The sequence below is a fragment of the Pocillopora damicornis genome, chromosome 10 (assembly GCF_964200805.1).
Source record: "Pocillopora damicornis chromosome 10, jaPocDami1.2, whole genome shotgun sequence".
In the NCBI taxonomy this organism is placed as follows: domain Eukaryota; kingdom Metazoa; phylum Cnidaria; class Anthozoa; order Scleractinia; family Pocilloporidae; genus Pocillopora; species Pocillopora damicornis.
The window spans coordinates 7,881,284-7,891,370 of record NC_142679.1 but is presented as its reverse complement, the minus strand read 5'-3'; the positions used below and the strand labels follow the sequence as shown (position 1 = coordinate 7,891,370).

The 10,087-nt window shown below is 35.3% G+C and overlaps 1 protein-coding gene across 1 annotated transcript; it reads left to right on the top strand.

Moving 5' to 3' along the window:
- The first annotated feature begins 2 nt into the window (after positions 1-2).
- LOC113668244 (TNF receptor-associated factor 6) lies at positions 3-8,442 on the top strand. The gene is made up of 8 exons (XM_089184019.1): positions 3-332; positions 2,005-2,062; positions 2,674-2,781; positions 4,120-4,281; positions 5,340-5,414; positions 6,072-6,149; positions 6,412-6,710; positions 7,571-8,442. The coding sequence occupies exons 1-8, from the start codon at positions 94-96 to the stop codon at positions 7,776-7,778; spliced, it is 1,227 nt and encodes a 408-aa protein (XP_089040145.1). The 5' UTR covers positions 3-93; the 3' UTR covers positions 7,779-8,442.
- The last annotated feature ends 1,645 nt before the right edge of the window (positions 8,443-10,087 follow it).

Below are 10,087 nucleotides of genomic sequence, written 5' to 3'. Positions count from 1 at the left end.
CGTCTTGGGTAAATAACATTGGTAGGGAAAAAGGAGGAACTTGAGAGCTAACTATTGTCTTGGTTAAGAAGTCTGTTTTGAACCAGTTGTAAAATGTCTCTGTCCTTTTCTTTGGAGGAGAATTATTCTCTTTTGCCACTCAATGATTCATTTGTACCAAATGAGTTAGGTTCACCTTCACGTCATGGACGTGTGAAAGGTTACGACGAAGAGTTTGATCCGCCATTGGAAAGCAAGTACAAATGTACTATTTGTCATCTTGGTCTTCGAAATCCTGTGCAGACGTTCTGCGGCCACAGATTCTGTAGAGAATGCATTTTACATTCAATGAGGTACTATGTGAAATGTAGTTGAAGTTGGGATGTTGTATTAGAATGATTTTAAAATTACAAATAGTCGAATAATACAAGAAAGTAGAAATAACTAATCTTATATACATATTAAATACTTTGAAATCCATTCATGTCATTTGTTTGCTTCGCATCCTAAACGATCAGTTCGCATATTGGATCGATTTTTCAGCAGTTTGTTCGGCAGTCTGAAATTTGATTCTGTGCCGATTTTGATCGATCGATCGCGAACTGAATCAATGTTCCATCGATTGCCTAGAGTTTACAGACCACCCTGGGTACCTGGTAGTGAAATGGCGGGTGCGTAAATTCAGTGTTCACTGAAAGAGTACTTTGGAAAATTTTAGGTTTCTCCGCGTATGAGCGATTGTTTGTCATTACTTAAATAGAGACTATATAAGGCTATGACAGTCACAAATGAAAGACAAATGCATTAAGTTATGGTTACGTATATATAACTGAATTATTTGCTCTTATTTTAATCCATGCATTCCGAACTTGATATTTCTCTTTTCGCTCATTAACTATGACACTAAGAAAATGAAGCTAATAAACTAATTGTGTTAGTACAGTGCACCTATGCTCAAGGTTATTCAAAGTCCCTAGATTGGCAAAAGGAAATCAGAACATGGTTGCCAGAAGTATAATTTTAATCGAAGTAATAGCAAGCAATTGTCGTTGAATTTTAACATGGCCTCTCAAGTAATTGCTTGAGAACTAGTTCATAATATTTCATGTGAATAAAGTCTCTATTAGTATAAATCTAGACATCGATAACTGAGAGGTCTGTACTGGGTACAGGCAGGTTATGTGTTAGTCCTTTTCTTCGAATTGAGCAATTTGCTTGGCATAAGAGTCATGGCTTTCGGTAGAAACAAAGGCTATGTTTATATATATGTATGCTATGCTATATATATGTTTTGATTGCGGAATTACTTTAATATATTACTGCTTAGGTATCTGTGCGTGTGTTATTAGTAATCAAGCCAACAAGCAGGCCACAAGTTATTTCTAGCTTCTAAGAAAGTTTTAGTTTTCCTCTCACCCACACCATTGACAGTTTTGATTGTTTCTTTATTTCATTGGTGTTTGTAATTTATTCCTGGTTACTGGATCATTGTTATAGTATGTTCATTAAATATCTTTTATGTAGTAGTCAAGTGTGCTTTTTAGATAGGATATATATATGCATTAAATAAACTGTCAAGTCCCAAAACTAGCCTCTGTGTGTTGTGTTGTTTAGGCTGATGTTATCTCCCTTTAATTCGAGGTAATAAAATTGAAAATGTTACAGCTTGCTTATTGTATACTTGACCACTGAAGACAGGTTGCCTCTTTGGTGACTCTTACTGAAAAAGTTTTTTCTAGTGACCAAAATGGCAGCAGCTTAGTTATTTATTCACTTATTTTGTGCAATTATCAATATAAGATTTTCAACTGCCTATCATAATGTTAAAGTTAAAAATATTTAACCGCTCTAGCAATACAGTACTGAACAAGAGGACAGACTCATGAATGATAATACTGATGGGTCATGTAGCATGCTAGGCACTTCACTCAAAACCTGTCACTAAACAGCTAGGTAGTGAGAAATGCAGCTCATAAGATTGTAACATTTGTTTTATTCATTCATATCCTTCATTACTTGTTTTAGGGATAGCCATGGTGACTCACTTTGCCCTTTGGATAGAACACCTTTGTCAGAATCACAGGTAAAGCACTTTTCTCTTAATTCTTAAACCCTAAGTGACAAGCTTCCAATTTCTCCTCACAATAGCACCCCAGAATCACACATTAAGGTCCCAAGAATAAAGGAAATGATTACTAACTAAAGATGCTCTTGATTGTTTAACAGATTCTCTTTACCTGCACCACAGTTATAAAATATATGGAGAGCAATATGGATAATTACATATACTGATGTTGGTGTAATGGGTTGATCATTTAACTCTGAAGATCTAAATAATTATTCTCCACACTGGTTATAATTCATCACTTACACTTTTTGAAGTAAAATTTGGTGGTTAATCAAGCAATATGTAGTTGATCAATTTTCCACTTCTTGTCACCTTTTCTACTTGAAAATGTATGGATATTGTGAAGAGAAATTCCTAGGAGTGAAAAGGCCAAGTTGAATATGAAAAGCATTGAAATTTAGACAGTATATTTTGCATTTTTAGTCAAATTTCTCGTCTGGTACATGATGATGAGATAAACATTAATTAATATGAAACATCATGTGGTAATTATGACTTAATTAGCCTAAATTGGTAAATTGTAACAAAACTTTTAAGTCAATTTTTTTTTCATCTTTATTCCTTAGTTTTACCCAGACAAATTTGTGGAGCGCGAAATTTTGGAATTTGAAGTATTATGTCAAGCCAAGAAACAATCTGGGTGTCTATGGAAAGGTCCCCTTTCAACATTAGAGGTATGAACAGAGTGTGCTTGTGCACTCAAATTTTATGGTAATTTGTTATTATTATCTGAGTTGATAATGTAAAAAAGCCACTGTTTAGAGTTTCCAAGCTGATGTCGTGAAGGTTAGCCTTTCGTCAGAGCAAATGAGGAAGGGCTAACAGCAAAATACCAGCTTTGAAACTCTTAAAGTTGGCCAGTTTATGTCATTAACTCAGTTGTTAATATTAAATTACCTTGTTATACTCTCCCACCAATGCAGCACCCACCAAAGCTTATCCCTTTACTCAATGATATTTTTAGCTCTGCTTGGGTGGCAGAAGATGTAAGTTGTTTCCAGTTAAATTCAGAAAAATGTTATAAACACTTTGAAGTGAATGTGACAGGGCATTTATGTACTGACCAATCACAAAAAATTGTAAGACATACATGCAAACCTCAAAGCCTCAGACTAATTACCTATGATGTTTGTTAAAGGCTTATTCATTGAGATGCAGAAACAGTATTTTGTAATGAATTCTGATATTTATGGTTTTCCTAGTTTCACAGACTGAAAGTAATTGACTGAAGACACTCTAAGAATCAAACAGTAATACACAATTTTACAACTCATATGTCAGAAACCATGGGCAATAGTTTTGTTGTTACGTTGCACTAAGAGACTGGAAATAGGTGAATATAAGAAACTGGAAACTCATGAGAAGGATCTTTGGTCTATTAGAGAAAAAGGTTGTCTTATATGCTCAGCTCATGTTGAACTGCAGATGTGATAACAGAGAAATGTTCTTCTAGATCATTGAAAAGTTAATTTATTAGGAAACATGTGTTGGCACGTTTTCAACATCATGTTTATCTCTGAATGATCTCATGCAATGAGTAGCATCATGAGGTACATGTATGTTGAATTATCAGGTAATAGCACCTGTCCAGTTTGATATTGTCTAGATTTAGATTAGTGACCATGAAAGACTGCAGGTTGACTGGACTTACATAGATACCAAACCTCACTAAAAAACACATTCACAGCCGAAAAACAAACAAACAAAAAATTAAAAGATTGATTTAACAGCATATGCCTTAGGCTTTTCCCTTTTGTAGCTATAGTTTATAAATGTTATTATGTTTAATATCTGAGTATGAGTATAATGAAGAAAGGATAACAAAAGGTATTAAAACAGATCAACCTCTCCTGGCTTCCTGAAGTACTGTATAAGAGGAAAATGCCCTTGATTTGAAAGTTTTTAATTCTCAAAAGTTTTCACTTCAGCCCTTGAAACTCAAGGGATTTATTCTCTGATATATCAGTGGCTACATAGGATTAATGTACTTCTCTCAATTTTCTGCTTGACAGGATCACTCAAGTGGATGCCAATTTGTTGTTGTAAACTGTAAACACAACTGTGGCAAACAGCTACAAAGGAGAGACATCCACCAACACATGGAAGCTGAGTGCTTGTACAGGAAAACTCCATGCGAACATTGTGAGGATCCAGTTTTATGGAACGAAGTTGAGGCAAGCCTCTAAGTTATAAAAGTGACCCAAAGAAAAAATAACTTTTCTTGTCAAGTACTTTAATTATAATAATTGAACTTCACTATGTGAAATTGAAATTTGTGGCAACAGAATGAACAACTCCACATTGTGTAGAAACAAAAAAACATCTGCTTTAACTCCTCAACAGTAAAATGACGTTGGTTAAAACTAAAATAACAAACAATTACAATTAAGTTACACAGTATATGATATAAAGAAATTACAAAACAGGACAGAAAGAGGACTATAGAGCACTTACATAGTTACCACCACAGAAAAGACCAATATTGATACTGCAAATGCTAGGGCCAAAAAACAGAAAAGGAAAAAGACTAGCAAAAATGGCGGTATGTTATTGAACTGCGCTTAGTGCAAAAAACAAGAAGAGAGGCATATTGCTGATATATATATATATATATATATATATATATATATATATATATATATATATATATATATATAGGAAGTTTGCGAGTCGATTTTCGCGTGGAACAGTGCTCAATACGTTGAAGCAGAGCAGAATAAATATTATGAGAGGAAAAAAGGACGTAACTACATTTCCCGACAAGCCTGTTTCGTGAATCGCTTCACTCTTCAGGGGTCGAAACAGGCTTGTCGGGAAATGTAGTTACGTCCTTTTTTCCTCTCATAATATTTATATATATATATAATTAACTAACTGCAGACAGTACTGTTTCGGCCTTCTGGGCCTCATCAGTGCAGTGCTGATGCTAGGATGGAGGTAAGGCAATATAGCCACCCCAAGTGATCTCACACATGTGGGATCACCTAAGCCATGCCAGAGTGCTCAAACTAGAAAAACTAGTGAGTGTGCATATCACATATGTGGTGATAAGGTGGCAATGAAAACGATAAAAAGAAAAAGGTGCTAATGAAGTAGTTGCCTCCTGTTAAGAAAAGCAGGATATGCTCAAGCTGGATCAGAGCCACTTGGTTCAAGCACAGACTTATTCCTCTAAGTTGGTGATGTCAATTTTTTTTACCTTATCATGATTTGAAGTGACTGTTCTTTTCAGAAACATTTTGAAAACTGCTCCAAGTATCCTCAGCAATGTGAAAAATGTAAAGAGGAGGGCATTAAAAGAGACAAGGTGACAATTTTATGTCGCAATTTTTTATGTAGGGAATTTTATGGATCAATTTATAATCCCCTAACTTATATTTTTCTTCATTCTTGTTACTTGTCTGCTTGATATTGTAAGGAGAAATTCTGTCTTAGTCACTCGAGGGAGTTAAAGAGTTAAGGGGTCACACTCACTCTTTCCTGAGTCCCATTGGTCTGTTTGTATTGTCTAACACCTGTATTGAATGGTCAGTTAAAGCAGAATCACTCAACTAAAACTAAGAATGATCTTTCAAGTTATTTTAAATTTGTGTTTCTCTCCCAAAATGAAATTAAGTTACTGTAGTATTTTTGAGAAAGATTCTTTAAACTAAGTGGTCAGTTATGCCATAAAGTGGTGCTGTTTATTGTTTTTTATAATGGGCCTTATCTGTGGAACCTGTATTACACAGTTATCCTGTCATTCCATGCATGTGACCACTCAATAAAGGTTTCAGTGGTATCAACACATGAATTTACAGCATAAAATGTAGTAGAAAATGGGACTGAATCTATGGGCTGGTTATTTAAACAGAGTTAGCAGCTGGTTAAAGAAACTGCATCCCTAGCAATCCTCAATTTAGCTGAATCTTTCAGCTGGATGCTTTATTGTTATGTATTTGTTAGTGTCTTTTTTCTTAATTAGATGAAATTCCACTTGGAACACTATTGCCCAAAAGTGAAGGTAGAATGTCCCTTTAACCTTGTTGGATGTGCATTTGAGGTAACAAAACAGTACTTAACTAGCAGTTATTTAATATTTTGAAGTTGTATACATGTAATTTTCACTGTAAGAGCCAAGTTCTTTTAGAAATTGCGATGGTATCATTACCCAAACAGTTCAAATACCCTTTGCACTTGCTGATGTTGTCAGTTTTTCCTTGTAAGTTTACCTGATTACCTGAAATTCTCCCAGGAGCCTGAAAAATTATAATTCTTTAGTTCATACATAGTTAGACTAATTAAGTCTTCTCTATTTTTTGTAGGGCTTACGATTTGATATCGGAAAACACCTTGCTAATGAGCATTTCCATGAAATCATGGATTTAATGAAAATTGTAGTAAGCTATCAAATGGAAGTCACAAGAAAAGATTCAAACCAAATAGAAGTCAAATCCAAGGGTGAAAATGAATCTCTTGTTGACAGAAAAGAAAAACAGTTTGAGCAGTTAGAAAGTGAGGTTGGTGCCCTCAAACAAACTGTTTGTGAGCTTTCCAGCCAAGTGAACTGTTTAGAGCTCCAGCAGAAGGAAATGCACAGCTTGGTGCTTAAACAGGAAATCAAGTAAGTATCCTGTTTTGCTCTCTTTAAAAAATGTCGTTAATTGACAGGTTTGTGATTCAGTTGTGCTTCTAAGTTGAGTGGAGCTAAATGTTCAAACTCTCCATCTCTTATACTCTGCATCATGTATCCCATCCTCACGCCACGTTAATCTTTGACACAGTGTTGACAGCTTTATTGGCTCTGTCAGCAGGCTTGTCAAAAAGAGCATGAATAGCCAGACTGTGATACAAAGTAGGCAGCACTTAATACTTTATTTCCATCAATGTCATGCTTCCTTGTTAAAAATTGAGCCACAAGCATTCAAAATAAATGTTGCATTTGTCAGAGTAGATGGTAAAATGTGGTGGTTGCCAGCTTATTTTGTCAACCCTGTCTATGTTTTGTAAACTTTGTCCTGTTTACTAGGGATAGAACTCTGACGAACGAGACTCAATTAAACTGTTTTATTTCGCTCTCGTATTTGCTTATTTACATCAGGTGTGTAAAAAGCTACTCTGCAAAATTTGTAAGAAATCACTCTCTTATATGATATTTTCTACATTTTGATTGGTTGTTGCCGAGTACTGATTTAAAAGGGTCATTCAAGGTTGCATTGATTATGTAAACCATTCAATGTCCATAGTGTTCGCACTCATCATCTGACATGTGTCACGCACGAATCAAAGTCTCCGACATATAGACAGTCATGTGACAGTCACCAAAATGTGATTTATTCCTACTGTTTCTAATTAGTTATTAGACTTATGAGTGTTAAGACCCTTAAAACATAAAATAATGAGAACCAACTCTCAATAAGTGCAAGGAAATGAACTTATTGAACTGCTTAAATGATGATAATCTTCCTATTCCTGAAATGATAGGTTACATTGGGGAGAAGGGCATTCATGTGATGGAATCTACCTCTGGAAGATAGAAAATCTTGCCAAGTGTCACCAGGATGCCATCAGTGGAGCAAGTATGGTGATGTATAGTCCAGGTTTTTACACCAGTCCACATGGGTACAAATTGTGCTTGAGGATGGTTTGGAGAATGGAGATGGTACACATGTGGCTTTGTTTGTTCATGTGATGAAGGGTGATTATGATGAGCTCTTGGAATGGCCATTTTCAAAGGGTTTTAAGTTATCTATAAAGGATCAGTCTGATGTTATGGAGTCCCAACACCATATCACAAAAAAAGTGGTGGCTCAGTCTGAACTGAGTGCATTTCAGAAACCTGTAGCTCCATTCAATGTAATTGGTTTTGGTTACCCAGACTTTGCATCAACTGAGATTTTTAATCAACCAAAGTACACCAAGAAAAATACTTTGTTGGTGAAGTTTAAGATAACTGGTTAGCCTAGTCTGGTACCTCTGTGACTAGCCTTGGAATGTTAGGAACATTTCATTTCATGAAGAAAGATTCTGCAGGAACTGCAATTCATATTGCTATCAAATACACTGTATAATTTTCTGTACAAACTAAAAATTTTATCACTCACAATTTAAAGACTGAGCTGGTTATTGATTGGTTTTGTAAAACGTTTTTGAAGTGTCAAGTCACTTTAAACAATATTTGTATATGTGTATACTGTTTTTCACTTATTTATCAAATGTACAGGAAATCACACAGTATCTTTTTGTACATACTGTAAAAAGTATATTGCATGTAGATAAATGTTTTACATAGAGTACCAGTATTTGTAAAATGTAAAGTGGTTACAACTGAAAAAAAGTAGTATTTGAACAAGAAATGTTGCAAGAATTGTTTAATTTTGTTGTTTATGTAAGAGTCAAAGGTTTTCCTTCTGCGTATAACGAAGGTGGGTTAATTCATTACATTTTATTCAAATCACACACAATCAAGACATGTAACAAGGTTTGCTTTTTAAGAAGCTCTTGCTCTCCTTTTGTGCCAGGCGATCTCCTACATATATTCAAAACTATGAGCCAAGTTGTTCATTATTCTTTCAAATTATCATTACTGTCCATTGAAAATGGCCAGGCATGTCAAAGAAGATTCTTTAATTATTAGCCCTGTCATGCTAGACACACACCCCAACCAGATACTTTCCCTTCTGGTAGCGAAACTGTTTCACCTGAAACACATTGTAGGTTTAGGGAATTCTGTGGTTGATTGTCATATTTAGAGTACAAGCAGTAGTTCAGTGTTCGCTAATGTAGCAAAGAAACAAAGTAACGTTGGGATAAGAAGGCATTACAATTGAAATGATCATGCTATTACATTTGACAAGGGTGGATGATGTCATGTGTTTTGAACATATCATTCTTGTTTCTGGTTCAAAAGAAAAGGTTGAAAGTAAATGTGGGTGAAAAGTGAAATTTACTGTCTATCATTGTAAATATTGCAAAATCAAGGCAATACTGTGTTAATGAAAACATTAATGATACCCTCTCTATCAAATGAGACAAACGGGAACGAGTTTTGAGTGATATAAATAAGCCCAGACTGCTACCGTGATTTTGGATTTCCGCCTGGGTAGATTTTGGTCATTTCAGGCCTGGTGTATAACTTTTGCATTTTAGTACGTAATATTTATTTTGAATCTTCAAATTGTCTTGAAACTTAAAAGAAAATTGTTCTTTAAAAATTCGCTGAAAATCGGTAGCCAAAATTATTTGTTTCGGTGTTATTTGATTTCCGTGTTAACCTGTAATTTCGTCAGTCGCCGGCACCTTCTGTTGCTTCACACAGAAAAAACACACGATACGAAAAGTAGTGATCGATTTTGTCCCCAATCTCACGCCATAACAGAAAAAGCTTTTGAACACCTGTAAACTCTGAGCGCTTCGGAGTAAGTGATAATTTTAATGAATCTTCGGATTGTTTTCAAGTTCAAGGATTCTAAATTACAATTTTACGAAAAACGAAGGTTGTTCTCTTATTTCATTGCGAATCCTCGCACACCTGCCAGTCGCTGGCGCCGCTTGTTGAAACTAAAACGAATAAATATAAACTCTTTTAAGATTATCATTAGCTTCTTTTTCACCCCACCTCTATTCTTAGCAACAAAGGTCGCCATTTCGTTTGTTTACTGTTGCACGACGTATCATTTCATATGTAAATAACAACCGCTGCACAACTCGTTTTCTTTATTTTGCCGTGAGTTAATTTTGTTTTGCCGTGAGTAAAGTTTGTCGTGCCGTGACTTTTTGTTTTGCCGTGACAATTGTGGGCCACCGCATGGTGAGCCACCACAGATTATAACCTTAAACGAATTGGTCGTGCCTTGGTTCTTGTCTTATCTCCTTAACTGGCATGGTGGCAGCGGTGAGGAATACCACCTGATAGATAAGTAAGTCGACAGTTAGTACATCGACTCTTGCAGAGTTTTTGTGGAATCTTATTTTCATACTACCTAGTATTGTTCCTTTCAA